The sequence below is a fragment of the Tyto alba genome, unplaced genomic scaffold, assembly GCF_018691265.1.
Source record: "Tyto alba isolate M040663 unplaced genomic scaffold, T.alba_DEE_v4.0 Super-Scaffold_38, whole genome shotgun sequence".
NCBI classification, from domain to species: Eukaryota; Metazoa; Chordata; class Aves; order Strigiformes; family Tytonidae; genus Tyto; species Tyto alba.
The window spans coordinates 18,306,673-18,326,901 of record NW_024881313.1 but is presented as its reverse complement, the minus strand read 5'-3'; the positions used below and the strand labels follow the sequence as shown (position 1 = coordinate 18,326,901).

General features: G+C 38.5%; 1 protein-coding gene across 1 annotated transcript in view; it reads right to left on the bottom strand.

Moving 5' to 3' along the window:
* Positions 1-2,171: 2,171 nt before the first annotated feature.
* The window catches only part of LOC104368207 (ATP-dependent translocase ABCB1-like), a 48,933-nt gene continuing 30,875 nt past the window's right edge, over positions 2,172-20,229 (bottom strand). The window contains exons 18-27 of the mRNA XM_032991712.2: positions 18,636-18,713; positions 15,731-15,814; positions 14,690-14,893; positions 11,010-11,110; positions 9,930-10,070; positions 8,452-8,608; positions 7,092-7,289; positions 4,819-5,025; positions 3,181-3,327; positions 2,172-2,413 (exon numbers count right to left, since the gene is read on the bottom strand). Of these exons, the coding sequence (XP_032847603.2) occupies positions 2,207-2,413; positions 3,181-3,327; positions 4,819-5,025; positions 7,092-7,289; positions 8,452-8,608; positions 9,930-10,070; positions 11,010-11,110; positions 14,690-14,893; positions 15,731-15,814; positions 18,636-18,713 (1,524 nt within the window). The 3' untranslated portion in view covers positions 2,172-2,206. The remainder of the gene's footprint in view (positions 2,414-3,180; positions 3,328-4,818; positions 5,026-7,091; positions 7,290-8,451; positions 8,609-9,929; positions 10,071-11,009; positions 11,111-14,689; positions 14,894-15,730; positions 15,815-18,635; positions 18,714-20,229) is intronic.

Genomic DNA, 20,229 nt, shown 5'->3' with positions numbered 1-20,229 from the left:
GCTTTGTATTGACTGATTTATGGGTGGACTGTTTAATGTGTAGCAACTAAACTTTGTGAAGGAGAGATGATCCTGGGTACAGATGAACTTGGAATAGATTCTGAAGTATTCACTGTTTTCCCTCTTCTCTGGTTTTTGGAGTTTTGAGAGAGATCAGAGATTATCGTTTGTTTTACAGAAACAACTGCATCCTCAGCTAACACTGAACCAGTCTGTCTGCCCTCTGGAAGCTCTGTTGCATATTTTTTTCCTACAGTAGGAAGAACAGTTTCCCTTCTTATTTCCTTCCTCAAAGCCTGACACTTCTCTGAGTAACAGACCAGGGTGTGTTGCCTCAAAAAGCAGTCTCATTATTTCAGCCTTTGTCCTCACTGCCTTTATTGGATTACTTGTATGTTCTGTCTCAATTAAATCTGGCAACCATTCATTGTTTCGTGTTTGATTTGAGGTCTTCCAACAATCAGTAAGAATCCATTCCTGTTCTGGAGTGCTTATAATAACCCACTCTTTCTTGGAGATAAATGACTTCCTGAAATCAAGAGTTAGTGAAGCATGTTTCCCTCTGCTGTGATTTCTGAGAGATAGATTAGGATTTTGAATCAAGCTATGCCTGATCCTTTTTTTTTTTTTTTTAATAAGTTCTGTCTGACAGTTATAACTTTTCACCCCTCATTTGGGTAGTAAACCGGGTTGCAACAGTGACAAGGACAGTTTCCTTTGAACACTCGTTTGAAACAGCCTGAAATCTAAGGAAGGGGTGTAACTTTGCATTTATTTTCCATACACCTACCCCTGCCTCTGGGGATTTCTGTGATCATAGAAATCCTGGCAGAAATAAGGAAAAAGGAAAACTATTTCAGCAAGTGTATCACTGAGAAAATATCATTCAGTCACCAGTGTAAGCAGAATTTCCCGTTCAGCTGGGACAGTCTGTGCCTTGCCTAGTGAAACTCAAGACAAAAGTGTAGCCAGAGAGAACAAAATTAAATTCCGTGAATTGTTAGAGCTACTTGTTATGTGTTGTGGATGCATGAATTTATGAACATTCTGTTAATTTTCTTGTAAAGCACTTTTGATTCAAAGTTGTTCTAATAAGTTTATGCTCTGGACTATGTGGCACAAAAGCATAAAATGTTAACCAGATGTTATTTTTTTTTGTCTGCGTGCATTTGGGAAAACGTGTAATCAAGGCATTTGGGGCTCAGATTTCAGGTCAGGGTGGTTAAGCTGTGCTGTCCCCTTGTCATAGGCCAGGCACTCTTTGCTTTGAAGACACAGACTAAAACAGGGAGTTGCAGATACTGGCTGCACCCGCTGGCAAGCCAAGAATAGCCACATTTCTGCAAGGGTGGGACTGAGCCAGTTGCCAATCCCAACCGGCTTCCTTTTTGCCCTGCTCTGGGTTGCATGTGCATTTATTTAGAAACAGTCATACCTGGAATGGTGCTTTGGGCCTGTCTGTGTTGAACACATTGCTGTCTTCCCTTCTGCCGGTGAGAGCTGGCATCTTTGTGCATAAGCAGTAGCTACTCTCTCTCTTTCCAGAGACTGTTTTTCTGAAAACTTTTTTGGTCTCTTGCTGCCATACATCTCACTGCCATAATCCTCATCACTCACTGGAGTTTAGAAAGAATGCAAAGTTAGAACATGTGTTTTTAGAGGTTGACTGTAACTAGAACCCCTGAAACCTGAACAGAGGAATGAACTCTCATCCCTTTTTCAATAGGTTCACTTTTCTACATAACAGCTTGCCTCTGTCCTTAGGCTGGACACTCTGCTTCTCCCTACCCCCAAAAGACTGACCTGTTCTGTCTCCAATACCTCTGCCTTCAAACCCTCCCCCTGTTTTCACACCCACATCCCTTCACTGGGAGCATCCATGCTAGGTGCTGCTGCTCAGCCCCTGGAAGACAGAAGGGACCCTCCACACCCAGAGTCCTTTGTTTTGCAGTTTGGCCACTCAGTGGGGCTTTTCTGTGACTGCTGTGTAGTCTTTCATTCGAGCAACTATGCATTTTTGTGCTGGTGGAAGAAGAGTTGGGTTCTTAAAGCAAATGTACCTCAGATATTTATTAATTATGGGATTACTACAGCTATTTACAGAATTTTACCAAAACCAGAAGTAGTGAAACATCCTTAATAGTCTCAAGTTGAAAGGACTGAACCAGCTGTACAACTGCATTTCAGCAACAGGTACTGCCCACTGTCACACATTGCATGATCCACTTTGAACTTTGACCAGAGAATAGTAGATGCCTTTTTCAGCCAGGAGCTGCTGATGGGTCCCTTGCTCTACAACCTTGCCATTTTGGATCACAGCAATCTTGTCAGCATTTTGGATGGTGGAGAGGCGGTGAGCTATCACAATGCAGGTGCGACCTTCTCTGGCTTTATCCAGCGCTTCCTGGACAGTCTGTGCAATGAACAAACCAAAAGGTGAACTAAAACCAAATAAATAGAGCAGCTGTTTCCACCTGTGGTGCCCTAGTCTCTCATCTGTAAAGTTATCTATGACAGAGATAATGTTTCTGTGGCCTCAGAGGTGAAAAACTGTTACCCCTGATGACTGGGTCAGACAGTGCTTGTTGGTGTGTTTGTGTTCCTGTTCTCACTTGCCCCAGAAGTTGGAGCAAGCAAACTTCTCCAGGGTCACAGCCCAACCCTTCCTTTACTGCTGCAGGTAGGTCTTAGTTGGTCAGTTTTAGAAATTGTCCCCAACAAATTGGTGTGGCTCTGTTGACAAGCCATGCACTTTCTCACTCTCAGCAACATGGAAGACTGCTCCAACTTTCAGTCCTGCTCATTAAATAATTACAACTTAATCCCCCAAATAATTCCATTGTAAAAATCATGGTATAATCAAATAACATGCTGGATAATTTTGTATTCTAGTCGCTAAGCACTAAGTATGGTGTACTTAGTACATACACTTTTGAGCCCTTCCCCTTTTTTTTTTTTAATACTCTGAAGGTTATGAATTCTTTAATGTCACCTGTTGCTCTGGGCTCTGTGGCCACAAAGATGCCAAAAGTTGCAATAACATTATTTTGAAAACGGATAATACTGAACTGCTTTTGGGATAGTGGGTGGGTAAGTTTTGCTTTCCACAAAAAAAGAGCTTCCTGTTGTCATGACCAGCCAACTTGCAAATCCTCATTTCCCTCTGCAAAGCCAAGATACCTTTTCACTTTCTGTATCCAGTGCAGAGGTCGCTTCATCTAACAGCAGGATGCGGGGCTGCCGTACAAGAGCTCGGGCAATAGCGACACGTTGCTTCTGACCACCAGAGAGCTGAGTTCCTTTGTCTCCCACACGCGTGCTGTATTTCTAGGTACAGAAAGCAAGCACAAGTGTAAACCTGGATTTGGGCCTAATCCTGTGGAGCGTGACTTTTGAACTGCATTTCCACTAAGTGACAAGTCTGGGGCAGCCCCTTTCCCAGTCACCAGGCAAGAGTGGGTGAGCAGTTTACATACAGTTGCTGAGCCGAGAAACACATTTCTGAGTGTATTTAACTGCAGAGCAAACCCCATGAAGTTGAGCAAGAGCAGCATCACTTGGTTTGGGGTAGGGGACCAAGGTGTAGAGAAGCTGAGTGCAGGGTGCGAGAGGAAGGTTGTGACGTTTTCGGGAGTGAACCCAAGACTCAGCACCAAGCAGCCTGAGCAGTCAGCTCTTCTCTTACCTCCCCGGTTCTCTGTAAGGAGAAAACTCAGCCTGAGAGGCATTGAGAGTGATTTAGGATGAATGAGAAGCCAGTCAAATTCAAAATCTCATCTGCCTTGCACCTGATTTTAAAGCTGACACAAATTTACTCAAGAAATTTGATTCCACTTCTTTGCCTCCTCCGTTTGTTACCTGCTGTGTGAACAAATGTACATCTCTGATCTAAGAGACGAGGCTTTGCAGGGAAAGCCCAGCAACCTCCTTAGCCTGTGGGAATTTATTGACTGAAAAATATTTGTCCTAGCCCATATTTTCCACAAGAGCGAGCTGACAAGCAGGTGTTAGCATCAGCAGATCAGTTCACAGAACAGGTGGGAAGAGCCTTTGCTTGCGTTCACCTGCCAGCAGCTGCTCAGCAGGATATCAGCAGATCAACTTCAGGGGATTTTTTTTTTTTCTTAGCATAGTTATTCACAGCCAATGCAGAAAACCTGAAACTGCTTTCCCCACGGGGGGTACTATTTATTTTGTAGCAAGAAGGTCCACTGTACTGGTGACTCGTCACATCAGATGTGACCAGGAGGTAACAGGAGTTATAAATAGGGAGAGAAGGAAGCAGGAACAAGATGGGAGGGGTGGGGGAGTGGGGTGGAGATGTGTTCATCTGCTTTTCCAAGTCAACTCTGTGTGTCACTTTACACACCTGGCTAATGAGATGTTGAAAAAGGAGGGCAAGACCAGTGCTCTTTGGGCTGCCTTAGCACTTTCCTGCTGCTTTCACTTAACTGAAGTGCCTAGACTCTTTTTCAGTGTTTTCTGCAAGTCTGTTGCTCCATTTAGAATGACTTGCTTGAGTGCCAATATCACCTGGTTTATTTTATTAACAAACACTTCTGCAGAAATGAAGACCCCTCCCATTCAGGCATCTGCAGCAGTGGGACTGAGAAAATGCCTGCAGCCACTGTCACCTCCTTGATCTCTGCTTGTTCTTTGAGTCTTCTGGGGGCGGGGGAAAAAACATGAATTTAAATGTTTAATTCAGTAAGTCATGAAAATATAAATGCTTTTAACCCGTATTTACATAAGAAAGCATGAATAGGCACTATGTTTTTTTTCTACCCAACTGCAAGTTGGAAATGAGGGTCTAATTACCTTTGGTAGAGATTCAATGAAGGAATGAATATTGGCTTCTATTGCTGCACTGACAATCTCCTCATGTGACACCTCCCGACTGTTATCTCCATAAGCGATGTTTTCAGCAATAGTGCAGTCAAACAGGATTGGTTCTTGTGAGACAATACCAATCTGAGCTCTCAGCCACTGGATATTTAGGGTCTTTGCATTTTGGCCATCCAGGAGCTAAAAAGTCAGAAAAAAATATATTTTATTCATAGTATGTTATAGAGGGCTGGGGTTTGGGTTATTTTTTTGTCTTTGTTTTTAATTCAGGGACATTAAGGCCTTTAGCAGACAAGGCAGTCAGGCCACTTCATGCCCTGAGTCTGTTAACTTAGGCACTTATTCATGGCAGCAGAGATGGGGAGATGAGTGTTAAAGCCTAGTTATGTTTGCAATCAATACAAGAACACCAGATGTCTCTATGAACCTTGAAAAACTCCAGCTGTATGAAGCCACTATATATTGCACCCCACTTTTTATCATCCTAACTATAAAAGCATATACAGATCTACTCTCTTTGCCACCTTGTTCTCAGTATTAGAGACATTTGGTACTATGCTGGTGACAGAAGGATCTATTTCAGAAACCAGTAGAAGATCCATACCACAAAGTATTTCCACAGCTACTTCCTTTATTAGCAGCTTTATCCCATCTATTACGCTGATCTGGGAGTCAGATGTCCTCACCTCTCAAATGACAGTAATGGGGAACAGTAATGGACCGTAGTCCCTAATCCCATAACTGAATAGCATCCTTGTACATCAGTGAGAAAAAGTCATCTACCACCACTTGCTCATGTAAGATCAGATACATGTGTAAAACTCAATATATCAGCTCTTGAACTCCCCACTGTACCTTATCTGGACATTAGCATCCACAATTACAAGTTTAACTGTCTCCGTTATGCAGAGGTTTATTTTGTCTAAAATAAAATATCAGTCCATATTTCTGCTTTATCGTCATGACTTCTGTCTAAAGCACAACTGATGTGCTGTGGACTAAATCACCATTCTGTTCCTGAGTGTGCATTGTGGCACTATTGGAGGCCAGACCACCTTTTCATTCTTTTCTACAGCACCTGACATTGCAGAGAGCTATAATCCAGGGTTTAGATTCCTCAGTACAATGATAAACTAAAAAATAATAGGCTAAATATTTCTATCTTTACAAGAAAAATGATGTTTGTGTGCACATGAGACTAGGGACTCCTTTGTAAGGAATAACTTGACTTTCCAACTGCTTTCTCTGTGGGTTAATGAGATGAATCTCTTTTCTTATTCTCAGAATGTAATAAATAGAGGCGGTTAAATGATTAAGCACTGAATAAATATTTTTTCTAGCCTCAGGAAAATGTATCTCGCCATTCAAGGCCACTCTCTCATTGGCAGGCATCAGGAACTAAATACAAACTCCAGGGAGAAGCAGCCAAAAGGTGTCTCCAGCATCTCCATGTGTCAAGAGGCTGTCTGTACTTCAGGCTGCAGTTCAGTCTGAGCTACAGATGACAGTTTTGCCTTTCACAGAGACTCAGGGCTATGGTGGGAAAAGATATCTGGGTTTGGGAAGTTTGGCGGTCACTTTTTTCTCTAACTTTTAGAGGAAGGATCCAAATTCTCTGAACTGAAGCCCTGCCTATGGATGAAATACAGATAAAAGTGAAGAAACATGAAATATGAGATCGCTTTATTTGGCAAATACAAAATCGTCCTAGGAATGCAGAGACATCTGTCTGCAGCCTCCAGATGCTTCAAGATGCAAGAAGAGCTTTTCAGGATTTCTTTCTTCCCTTTACTTAGTTTTTACGTGTTAGGTGATGACGCAATGAAGGTCAGTGGCTATCCTGACCAGTGCTGCTGTTAAATTTCCAACAATTTGTCCTTAGTGTAATTAAACTAAACCTCGGTGATACCAGTAGTCTCTGGTTAGGCCAATGTAGCAACTTCTCTCCCTTGGATCTTGTTCTAGTAACTTGAAACAGCATGGGAAATTCAGAAATTTTACTTTATTTCTACTTTCCCCATGACTGCATAGAAAATATTGAAAATCCATGCATTCCTGCCCTTAATTTTCAAAAATATTGCAAAAAAAAAATATTACAAACATTTACAAAAGTGAATAGTTACACTAGCAAACATGTAATGAGATTATTTGAGAGAAGGAAAAAAAAAGGCAAATTAATTATATTAATAAAATAGAGTAAGCATGTGTCATGTAACTGCACTTACACTTTGATGTGGAACACTTACCATTTCTCCACTGAGAGGATCATAAAATCTCTCCAGCAGCTGAACAACAGTGCTCTTTCCACAGCCACTGCTACCAACAAGAGCCAGAGTTTGTCCCTTCTCTACTTTTAGATTCAGACCTTGAAGCACTTTGGCCTCTGGTCGGGTTGGATAGTTAAACGCCACGTCGTTGAATGTTATGTTTCCACCAAATACTTTCTGATTGAAACAGTAGAGTTAGATCAATTTTTTAGGCTAGTGTAACAAATCATAAAAGACTCTGAAGAGCATTCATAAAAGAGATCAGTGGAAGTTTTTCCAAAGGATCAGACTTGCAGGAATTAATATATAGTGAGAAGCTATTGTGAAAACACAAATTCTCTCCTAAATATTCTACTCTGCAGGCATATTTTAATTAAAATTCTGTTCCATAAACACAAATTCTGACAGCTTCTCTTACACCATCTGTTAAACAAAATTACATTTTCAAAAGTAACAGTAACTATAGGTGGCTGACTTCTGTCTACTTTGCAAGGACCTTGTTCAGATTCTTGGCATGTTCTTTGCAGTTGTTGTTTTTTTCGTTTTGTCATTAAAGATACTGAAAATAATCTATTTTTGATCTGTGCACAGAATCAATCCCTCTACTTAAAGATATTTTCTAATTAATTTATCATAAAATGTAATATGATATATGTAATATGGATATATGTCTACAGAAGAAATATAATTCATATGAATGTGTATAGATAAAATGTAAATATAGACATATGCAAATGGCAAATCAACATAACAGCTCAAATGTATGATACTTCATAACACTTCACAGCTATTTTCCTTTATTATGTGTGTGTATATATATATGCATATATACACATATATAAATATAATAAACACAGTGTTTATAATATATATGTGATAGTTTTCTGGAACGTTCTGTCCTCTGTTATATGACAGACAACCTGCACATATATGCTCATATACATTGTTGTTTACTAAAGTATGTGATAATCTATTATGGACAACTTGCAAATAAGTTATCCCTCAAAAATGTTTGGTTAAATATTAGAGGCCTAGTTATATGTTCAAGATCCATGCTCAGGTAGCTTCATGCAAGAAAGTCTTCAAAAATTATCTCTGCTGCACTAACTCTATTTTCACTGGTTCTTAAGATGTTTTATCAAAGAGACAGGTAGGGTTTTGGCAGCACACACAAAGCAAAGCTTAACCCCAATTTGGTCAGATGAGTCATGTGTGAATGGGCTCACAGAGTACTTGTACTCAGTAACTATGATGTGGGTGGGAGAAAAAAAAAAGAAAAACAGTCTTGAAATAAATTAGAGGAGTATGCTATGCTGTCCATAACACCGTGCTTACTTACAGGCCTCTCTCCTTCCTCGCTGTAACTGTCTATGGAGGGCACTCTTTCAAACAGCATGAACAAGTGGGCAGCTGACATCTTGGCTTTGGCATAGTCTGGAGTGAAAGAAGTGCTTTGTCCTAATGCCATTGCACCAAATACAATAGCTGAAAAAACTCTGTAAAGATAAAAAGGAGAAAAATAGAGTAACATTGTTGTGGCAAAGGCAAGAAAAGCTTTTATGGGCAGATTAGGGACTTCAGATAAATACTCATTGATAAGGCTGAGGTAGGGTAAGAGCTGTCTACGGCAAATTGTGACTTTTTGCCTTACTGAGAAAAATCCGTAATTTGTTTGTAGGGAAGATAGTAGCACTCTAAGCTTCCATTCCTTGCCCACTTCGTATTTATTAGAAATGGATGTGTTGATATCTGTTTCTGTTCTTAATGTGGCAGGATGTATAGGTTCTTGCAGCTCAGTTTCTTCGTCTATAAAATTGAAGGTATTAGTTGTGGAGCAGTCTGAGGATTATGGAGAAATTTGCCATTCTACATTTCCTTTGGATGGCCTCATCTTCCAGGCACAGTGAAATGATTGATTTCAGGAGAAAAAGGCAAAAGGCAAATAGGAGATGAGAAAGGGTCATGAAATCTGGGGTGAGCAGAGGGCAGTAGGAAAGGAGATACATGAGAAGAGAATCACTTGAATGCTTAGGGCAAGGGAGGGTAATGCTGGTATTTGAGAAGGGGTTGTAATCAGGGTAAGAAGCAGCTTTAGCTTCAGCAGCATTTTTTTGAGGGACAAGAGTGTGGCAAGTGCTGAAAACAAGCATGGGATGTGGATGGGAGACAAGGTGGTTATTGACAAATACAGACAGGGATTTCAGCTGCAGGGAGAAAAGCAAAAGACTTGATTAGATGCTGGAGATAGGGATGAAGGAAAGATAAGGTTGGAAAGGTGCAAGTCAGTGGGAACAATTCTCCAGAAACACTTGGAGAAGCTTTTTCAGCTCTGGCTGGGTATTTTCCAGATTGGGTGTTTGCCGAATCTTTCTCCTCCTCTCCACCTCTCTTGTTCCAAGGCTCATAGTTTCCCCACCTCAGTTTGAATCATTACTTGCTCCACTTACATACCTTTTAATATTGTACACCTACACTCCCTACAGCTAAGCCATGTGATTCTGTTGTTAAAGAAACCTTGATGGCCATGAAAACAAGGAAAGGCTTTGCTTTGACTGCCTTCATGTTGCCTTCCTTTTACCCTGGGCAACCTGATTACAATGCAAATTGTATGTAGGTAACCAAATCCACTCTAAAAGCATCACTTACTTTGGATTTGTAATAGTGTAAGGAAAGAAGGGGAATGTAAGGGTGAAGAATGGAAGACGGAAGTATTTATTGATTTTTTCTGTTCTATTCTCCATGATTCATGATATCTGTAGAAAAATAAAACATATTCTCCCACATGGACAAAAAAGAACCTAGCAAAGAGATACTTACAAAAGCACGTCTTTAAACTTCATATGTCCATTTCTCACTAGATAGGCACCAAACCTAAAACACCCAGCATAAGTAAAGTACATAATAGCTTGTGTAAAGGCAAAAGTAAATCCAAAGATATGTGCCTTCTTTACAGAATTTCTGTAATGGAAAAAACATGTAATCATGACTAAATTGTACATTCACTTGTAGCAGTCAAGAATGTGAAGAGTATTCTATAATTCAAAGGAATTCACAAGTCCTCGGTATTTTAAAGTAAAATAATCTCCAGCTCTTTGTAAGATCCTAAAATAAAACATCACCATTCCTGTACCCTTCAGTCTCCTGTCTGCAAAAACTGATGAGATTATCGGGATAGAAGAAGAAATTGTTTTAACTCTGAATATTCTGAGCACATACAATTTACATTGTCTTCACCTCATACATTCATTAAAATTATTTTCAAAACTATAATACATTTGCAATTTAGAGTTTCAACTGACACATGAGGAAAATCATTGGGAACTTTAGAATTTCTACAAAGTAGAAATTACTTCAATAGAACAGATCTTTGTGCTTTATCTTACATTGAACTAAAACAAGTGACAACCTGCAATAGTACTTCAATAAAACAGCAGAGTGACCAAATACAGAAACTGCTATACAGGTCCACCTTTCTGGTTCCTTCCTTGAGAAAATTCTACTGATTTTTATAGGAATGTTACCTAAACATACAGGTGACAACTGGCTTTTTGTTTGTTAAACAGTAGGTTCCCTCAAAAGAAAGGGTTTGTGAGGACAAGAATTAATAAAGGTTTCCATTTCTAGAATTACAGCGACTAATAACAGTATCATGGAGACTTTGGAAAAGAAAAAAAAGTCATTAGAACTTTATCTTTAGAGCGTTACCTAAAATGTCAAGAAGGGAAATATCCTGAAGGGAAAGATAACCTGTATTTTTTATGTCAAAACTGAGTTTGCTATGGAAGATTTTATGATGCACTGACAGAGATAAATTGTGATTCAGTTTGTTGGTGTTAATCTATGTTCATTTTAAAAAGGGATATTTCAATAACTTTTTTTAAAGAAGTATCCTTTTACCTATGTGTTGCTTGCAAGCTTTGTCCATACATAAGCTCAAATTTTCTTTCCTGAGTCAAAGCAGCAACAGTTCGAATGTTTTCTATGGCTTCTGAAGCAATCTGTATTGGACAGCAGGTACTCATCAGCAGAAAAACAAGATTATACAGAAAATTTTAAACATAATATGATAAATAGAATAACTGCAATAGAAGTATGTCTACAACACTGTTGAAAGTGTGGTTGCAACATTTGTAGATATGCTGCTGTTAAATATATCCAATTAGAGTGGATTACAGCAGTGAAGTTGAGTCAGCATACCATTTAGCACAGGCCAGCAATGCGCGTGATTTTATTTTCCAATAGGCTTGTGTAACCAGTCACGAGGATGATACCATGCAGCTGTCATTGCTGCAGGAGCCCAGTCAGGATAAACTGAACAAACCTACATCACCTGCAAACGTATTTGGAACTGCAAGGTAAACACATGCCCACATTTTCAAAATCAACTTGTGATTTTGAGTTCACCCATAAAGAAATGGTCTTTCCCAAGGTGCATTCTCAGCATTTTTGGAAAATCAGGAGTCTTTCAAAACTCCTGAAGGAGAACTCAAACTCACTGGCTATTCCTAAAAATTTAGAGACAGATTTTCCTGGCCCATATGGCATTTTGGCATCTCATTCCTGTTAATATTATATCTTTGAAAATCTTCCTTTTTTGCCATAGAAGAAAAAATATTAGACGTTTTCCAAAATTATTAATGATGCTAGATACCAAATCTTGACTGAAAACTAGTGGAAGTTCATGCCTTAATTTTTTTAATACTGCCCAAATATTAAGGGGATTTACTTGTAGTTAATCAATGTCACCAGCAAGTCTTTGAATAACAACAGTTGATTTAGCCTTGATCAAGAATCCAGTGAATCAAAACTCAAAATGTAAAGCATCTTAAGAAGTGATTTTGTGAAGTATATTCACGGAACACTATACTCATTCCAGCTCAAAATTTAGTTGTGATATACTCATTTTATGGGAAAAGAAAATTAAAAATTATCCACTGTCTAGAAAGTCACCTAGGACCTGGGAGTCAAGCTCAATTCTTTCTCACGTATTGTCACCCATGTAAGATCTGTACACTGTGGAATCCCACTGCCTTCACAGAAGCCCTCTGTAGTGTCTGTACCACTCCAAATCATGTGCTCATGGATTGTACCAGGACATAATTGACTCCATAAATAAGTGTTGATGAATTCTGCTGATCATAAGGAGGCATGAAATAGATTTATTGTCTTTTAGCTATGTTGCTTCTGCACTACTTTTCAATGAGAGTAGTTGATTTTTATCTATCATGTGAAGATGGCATTTCTCCACAGGCAGTTTTGCAGGAAGAACCCCTCTTTTATAGAGAAGAGCAGTTTTTTACCTAGAGCTAAAAATAGATGCCTGGGACTTGTTTTCCTTCAGGTTTGCTTGATATGTTGAGAGTAAAACATTTTGCTGAATTGCTATGAAAATACATATGTTTCAAATTTTGCCAGAAACTGGGGATCTTGACCATGACTGGAGAACTTGACTATGAGATAACTTTAAAATATTTCAGTACATAAGAATGTAGTCAACAAGGTTACTTGTTTGGCAAAATGCTATGAATAGTTAGTGACAGTATTTTGAATTTTTTCTTGATTACTCTATCATGTAAAGAAGAACAGCTTTGGTTTTTCTTTTTCAACACATACATTATTTTAAAAATAAATCTCTTTTAACTTCTTATTTTAATGTGTAACAAAACACCTCTAGGCTTGTGAATCATCAGCCTTTACTGTAAGTGCAGAAAACAGCTTGGAAGAAAACATGACTTTCAGCCTTCAACTCAGTAAGAAATAGGAAAAGACTAGCAGCTCTAAACACAAGAGCTAACTTCCAAAAACTAAACTATACCCATGTATTTGACAGACCCTTCTTTCTACATCGTTACTTCTACATAATAAGTAGAATAAATTCATAGACAATCTACACATAAGAAACACAACAGACTAAGTAACATGAGGGATAAGATATTGAAATAATTAAATAATGTGGAAAACCTAACATAACTACATGTAAATATTATCTGATTCCCCTACAAAGACAAACATCATGTTTTGTTTATGGCTGTATTACTGATAAGAATAATTTTACAGACAGGTTAAACGAAATTTTTCTCTGCACAGCCAATTTAAATATGCTTTGAGGCTGAGAAGGTTTACAGTTCTCTCACTAACAACCTTCAGTGAATTTGCTCTTCTTAGAAGCACGATTGATTTGTACTGTTTCTTTGTCTTTATAACAGCCAACCTGTGGGCTCACAGAGTTTTCCAAGTTTGACTTCTGGTCTTTGCATTACCTTCTCTTGCCTTTTCCCAGCTGCCGTTACCAGCCGAGGCTGATAGGTAACCAATGCAGTCATTGTACGATCGGGCTAAAATGACTATCTACTTTCTACGTTTCCTTCCAGATCATACAATGATTGCACTGGATACTTATTTCAAAAAGTTGTACTGTAAGCCTCAGCTGAAAAGTGTTGTAGAAGTCATGATACATAAAAGATGAGTTAATTCCCTTGAATTTTCTTAACTATTTGTTATATTTTTACTGGGAAAAAATATTATTAGAGAATACTCATTTACATGTGGCAGAGGACAACAACATTCTATGGATGCCTTGGGATTTGGCCTTAGAATGAATCATTGCTATGTAGATTTATACCAAAATGCCTGGCAGACAAAGCCAAGAGAAATTTCCTTTCTTTTTATTTTAGTGTGAAAAGGGCTAGGAGTAAACACCCAAACCCATTTTCTAATCAGCCTGGAGGCACAAAATGCCTCTGAGAAACTTTCCTAATATAGGTAATGGAAAGAGAGGATAAAATTTGCTGTGCCTAGACTCCATAACTGACCACAGTGTAATGGGAGGGAAGGAAAGAGCAGAAGGAAAGATAACAGGTGCTGTACTGCTTGGGGGGTGTCAGAAACCCGGTCCCCACAAAGCACAGTCTGTCCTGAGACAGCACATCTTAGGAAGTGAGAAAACGGTTCTCCTCAAAGTTATGAAATGAAGTAACACCCTCTCCCTTTGCTGCCACATTCACATTTTCCTTTGAAGCAGATTCCCAGGCTCCTGCTTCCCTTCCCAGCTGAGAGGGAAATGAATGAACATCAGAGCAAGGGATTGCGAGGCGCCATCAGCTACACTGTCACTGCAATGTTTTCATGCATCCTTGCTAATGTGGATGGGTTTTATATCGTGCCTTTTTGTACTAAGCCCACAGACAGTTGCAAGGTGAGAGAAAGAGATGTGACAGGTAGAAGAAAGGCGCACTGAAAGGAAAAAAGTTGGAAAGAAATGAAGAAAAGGAAAAAAAACAGAGTGCTGGGAAAGAATAGGGAACTTGAATGCAGAATTGGGACAAGTGTGAGAGACCCAGGACTTTTTTAAAAAACAAACCACTCTGAGTGCTACTAACTATTTGAGAACATAAATTAATAATGCACATTTTCAATTTTCAGCTTCATATTTGATATAATACCATGTTGTTAAAGCAGTACAACAATGCAGACTTTTACTTCTTTGAGGAGTATATTCTTGATCCATCACCAACGTCCCTATCAAACAACACTGTGTAGTACAACATAAAACCAGACAAAAACACCACTGAACCTACCCTTCCTGCGATTTCCAGTTCCTTTTTATCTTTTTTTGCATGTCCTGCAAGCATCTTCATTTGAATCATTCCTGTTACAGCAATAATTGGCACAATGGCTAAAAGCAGAAGAGTCAGCTGCCAGCCATGGATCAATGACAAAACAATCCCCATCCCAAGATTAGCTACATTTTGGGCAATTAGTGCCAGTCTGGAACCTGTAGCCTGGAAAAGAATGAAACCATTGTTTTATTTGAAAACTAGGCAGGAAATATTTGTTACCTAGACAATTGAGATTTATTCACCAGAGGACATCTGAAAGTGCTTAATTTGGTCTAAATATTCTGCAGGACTGGACGCTTTATCTTTTGAAAAAAAAAACATCCTATTGTACAGAATATTCCCTCAAATCTTCTGTATCTTACCTTGTCTTCCTCCTCTGTTTCCATCTATTCACTTATAGTAACTTAAAGACTTACAGCCTTTGTTTTCAGGTTTTGCCCAAGAAAACACATCTCAAAAACCTCTTATTTTTTATACATAGAACCACAACTTTAAACTTGTCAGATCTCCTGAAACATGACATTTACTAACTTGGAGTCCAAGACCATTTTTTCCTCTCTGACCACTTATAACTTTAAGCACGTGAGCAAACACAGTGCTGCAATGAGAACAATCCTCATTTTGACCCATACACTTAGATATTTTATTAATATTTGTAACATTTAACATGGAAACGCAATGCTGTCTAGACATCTAAACAGGTTGGATAAATAAATAGACTCCTTGGATGACTCATTTATACTAGTGATAACAGATCTGAACAGTAGTATGAACTAAAAGCAAATATATAGATATATATTAATTAAATGTATATCTTACCTACTGTTATGATATTTAATTTTTGTGACACCAAAATAATTAATATTTAATACATAATAATTTAATAAATGATAACAGCTTCCAGATGACTTTGTGTGCAGGATTTCTACCTATCGAATCCAGTCTGAAACTTACCCCATGTTAAACCAGATCTTAAAAATATCAGTGCCTGCTACTTACTCCTTTCACTTGTGAGGCATCACTAGCAAGTCTTGTAATTAATGCTCCAGTGTTATTTTTAGGATCATCAAACCAGCTGATCTCCTACAACATGAAATAGAGTTATTATAATCTTAAAAATTTTAGTCTGCACATCACCTAATCAGTCTACATAAGAGAACTTAATCACTTCCAATTACAACAGGATGGCACACACGATATGATGATCTTTACATGTAATCATAAACACTACAGACCTAAAAATTGATTAAAGGCATAGGAACACAAACCTCAAAACTCAAACCTAAGTTATGTTAACAATCATATATCCTTTTTGCAATAGCATGAACACATTATTTCGTATTAACTGTAGCTTTATAAGAAATTCTTGCTTGTGAATTTAACATGGTTTTGATGATCAGATGCTCACTAAATAGCAATACCTAGGAATCTGTAATTTAGAGACAATTACTTGGATGTATAACATACATCTGCAAAGACTACTAACTAAATAATATGCTTTCTCCTGTTATAAAGCTAAAAATACATCTTAATTCTCCGTCAGTTACAAGTACTGTGAAATCTGTAAGTCTGCTGTGAAATGTTTCAATAGTCTGAGTGTTTCTGCAAAATTTCTGTGGTGTCTGAGAAGACAGATGTAAAATGATTTGCAGTGCTGGGAGATTACTGAAGACTACCTCTTCCTCATCTGGAAGACACTATTTTCCAGGAAAAAAATCTTGTCGATCTTTTGTAACTCATTATAAATTCAGATTAATTGGTCAGAGGGATCAGTGACTTTAAAGCACACACTTAAAAACTAAAATGTCTGAAGTAAATCCAAAACATTTGTCTTATTTAAACCCATGAAGTAAAAATAAAATATTCACTCTATCTTTCCTCCAGATTTGCCAAATGTAAAAACAAAAAAAAATTGATAATGAAACAATCTAAGTATTTATATTACTGTATACATACATAATTCTTATCAACAGTATGGTATTTTTGTGTAATAACTGTTCATAAGGTTATTGTAAAAGCTTTTATATTTTCTACCATTAGTGTATAAATGTATAACCTTTAGACATCAACAAACTTGCTATATTTTGATTTCTTGGTGTTTTATTGAGGGTGAGGAATTATATTTAATTGCAGTAAAGTACTCTATTCTTAAATACAATAAGAAAAACAAGATGTGAACCAAACAGTTTCAATCTGGCTGTAGGCTCACATAGACAGATGGTTACTTTGGTGTTACATGATATGGAGAACGAACCACATGTGTTGGTGCTAATACACAAAAGCCTCCCTGGTCCCACTGTAGTGCCCGATATTTGAAAATGATGCCAGGTGAACACTTTTCACACCAGAGTGAAAAAAGTTAATATAATGATATTACTTGACCATGAAAACCTCTCTGTTACCTTTAGGGTCTTTCAAGCCCTTCCTCTATGGATCTGCTGAGATTCAGCATGGTCTTACTTTCCTCCTGAGCTAGTCAAATAAGTCTAATGGGACTTAATTTCCAGGCAGGTGACTCATAATTTCTTCCCATTTAAACCAGAAAGAAGGGGTATCTGGGCCACCAGTGAAAGGGGTTAACAAAAGGGAAGCTGATGTGACTCATGTCGGCTTTGGGAACTTCTCAAGTGGGGAATGACCCTCTGTGGAGATCAGGAAATCTTCACTTAGCTGTATGTGCTGAAGTGGTGAAGTTGGTGCCTGTTTGGAAACATCCTCTTTGATCCCAGACTTGCTGATGTATCAGACTAGTGTGGTTGGGATAGAGCTCTCTGTAGTGAGTGAAAGGCAAGTGAGTGATGCACCTCGTCTCACATTGCTCTGTGTTCTACTACCTCAGGGATAACATGCATGCCTACAGCTCGGTCAGCTGGGAGTAAAATTTAATAGAAATTCAGTGAAGGACTGAATTTGTACTGTGGACTGATAATAACATATAGAATACCAACATTTCTTTTAAATACTCGGCGAATTAAATAAAAAATAGTAGGAAATCAACTGGTAAAAGTAGGAGTGGCAGCAAAAGAGGGGCAAAAAATACCTGAGTTAGTTCTAGCTGTGTTGAAATAGGGACTGGAAATGCTAGCAAGTCAGTAGGACAGGTACCAGTGCAGGCTGTGCCCCCCAGGAAGGGCTTACCAATTTGCACTGGTACATTGCAGTGGAGTTGTTGAGCAGCTTGGCACTGCACCCGCTCCAGGAAGCAGCTAATGCCAGCCATCAAACAACGGTGATAAGGCTGGTTACACATGCAGTTAAGATCCTTGCCATCCTCCTCACTGCTTAGCAACTAAGGACTGCTGTTCTTGGATTTCAGGCTGATTATTTTTACAAGTTTTCACACTGCTGCTGAATGTGCTTTTACTGACAACAGAGCTCTGTTCCTACTGCTGACCCCTCCTGTATCTGTCTATGGCTCTGTGCCTGCTACGTAGGAGCAGCCAGCAGATTAGTGAGTGCAGCTGGTCAGATATCCAGGTCCTATAACCTTCACTAGTAATTATTTGTGGATCCTAGCCTATACATGGAGTTAGCTTACCATGAAGGCTGATCTGAATTTCAGATTCAGTCTCTTGGAGTACAGCCTACTTTCTCTGGTCCTCAGTCCAAAGGTGCTTTGATTTTATTAAATAAACTAAATAAACACTATCATTACTTTTGAGCTTTCTTATACTTGACTTATAGTTATATCAGTAAAAGGGTTTTAAAACCATTTATTATATCTACCTGGATCTGTTATGCAGATTTAGTCCAGTCAGTTTCTAAACTGAGCTAAAGAAATCAGTGTGGTCTTTATGGATATGATTGTATCATGACTACTTAAATAAACAGAGAGATAATTTATGGCATGTAAACAAACAAGCATTTCTAAAGCTCCAGAAAGCTAAATATATAATACTTTTACCTGCCTCAGAATTGCTCTAAATGTCATAGTTCGAAGCCTCATTGTAAGGATTTCTCCAGCTTTGCCAAATGTGAAACCCTGTTTGAGGAAAAAAAAAAAAAAAGCTTTTTTATTACCTTATCATAGTTTTTGTCTATCTTCAGATAAATTGTTAAGTGACTATCTGCATATAATATCAAAAAGAACATTGCTAAGTAAAAAATACTCTAGCTGTAACGGAGGTAATCAAAATTTTTAAAAGCTAAATTTAGCACCTATAAGAGTAATGCAAAGAATGAGACACTGCTTTTTAAGAAACAAGTGTATCCCATGGAACAGTCTTCAGGCCCCACAAAACAGTGTTTTAATTGCAGGAATTTTTTTATCACACCTGATCTCAAACAGAAATTGGTCACTTCAAAGTAACAGGCTCGGTGCTATCACAAGTAAGGCCCTATACTTGTTTTAGTCACGGTACAAATACCAGGGATTTCCCTCTCTCTCTCTAAGAGCTTGGAGTGAAAAAGATATAGTGTTGCTGGTTATTTTTAGAGGAACCCTCTGAACCTGCACAGATACTCACTAAGTACAACACAACTCTGTGCACAAAGACATACTGGTGAATCTGTCACTCCTGGGCCAGGGCCATGCAGGGTCAGACTGTGCAGGAATGAGATGAGACAAACAGGCAGACACATCTGAGTGGAGAAATATCCATAACAGCTCTACCACCAATTTCTTTTATTTTCCAAGGACATCACAGAAGTAGGAATTTTGAGGTTGGTTCTGCCTGAAGAGAGGTCAAGGGCTGGAGGTAATTTCAGAAAAGGCACCCTGTTGTCTCAGAGGCATCTAGCAGAAAGTAGCAAGGTGGTGTTCAGAAGTCAACAGGTGATTGGGCAAGGCCAACAAGTAGTTGAGCAATAACTAAAGGGATTTGTGCATGTAAATGAGGTTCACATCAAGTCACGTAACAAGTGAACTAATTTACATATGAACTTGGCAGTTCTCCTGCAATATAAGTAAGTCCATGCATTGGCAAATACATGTTATGTGTATATGGGAATTTAGACTCTGTTTCAGAGTCTTCCTTTCCTGTACAAACAGAAGGATGCATTCCACAGACTGAAGACGTGATTTGAAATATTATTTAACTTTCACAGTATGGAGCTGTGAGTAATCTTAAATTAAGCATGTGATATGGTCTTAATTAATTTTGGTATGTTTTCTTAGAAATCCAAGGGGTTGAGCCCATGTAGGTACATGCAGAGTAGTTTCAGTGCAATCAGATCAGATGCTCCAGGAGCATTGCACAGAGCTCAGAGCAGGTGTTGAGGCAACTATTTACTCAAGGCAGAAGAATCAAAACCTGATCTAAGCCTGTGCTCCCAACATTACTCTCAGTACTATCAGTGCTGTCAGTACTGGGATTTCCTACACAAGCTGTGGTGTAGTGTGGGCCTTACACCCAAAGTTTCCTTTGCTGGAGAGATGGGCGTCAGCATATAATACAGAGAACATTTGATACCTCTTAGTATATTTTGAACCTATCTGATAGTGAAAGTTCATCATAATTTTTCTTGTGTACTGCTTACCACTAAGGCACTGAGAATTT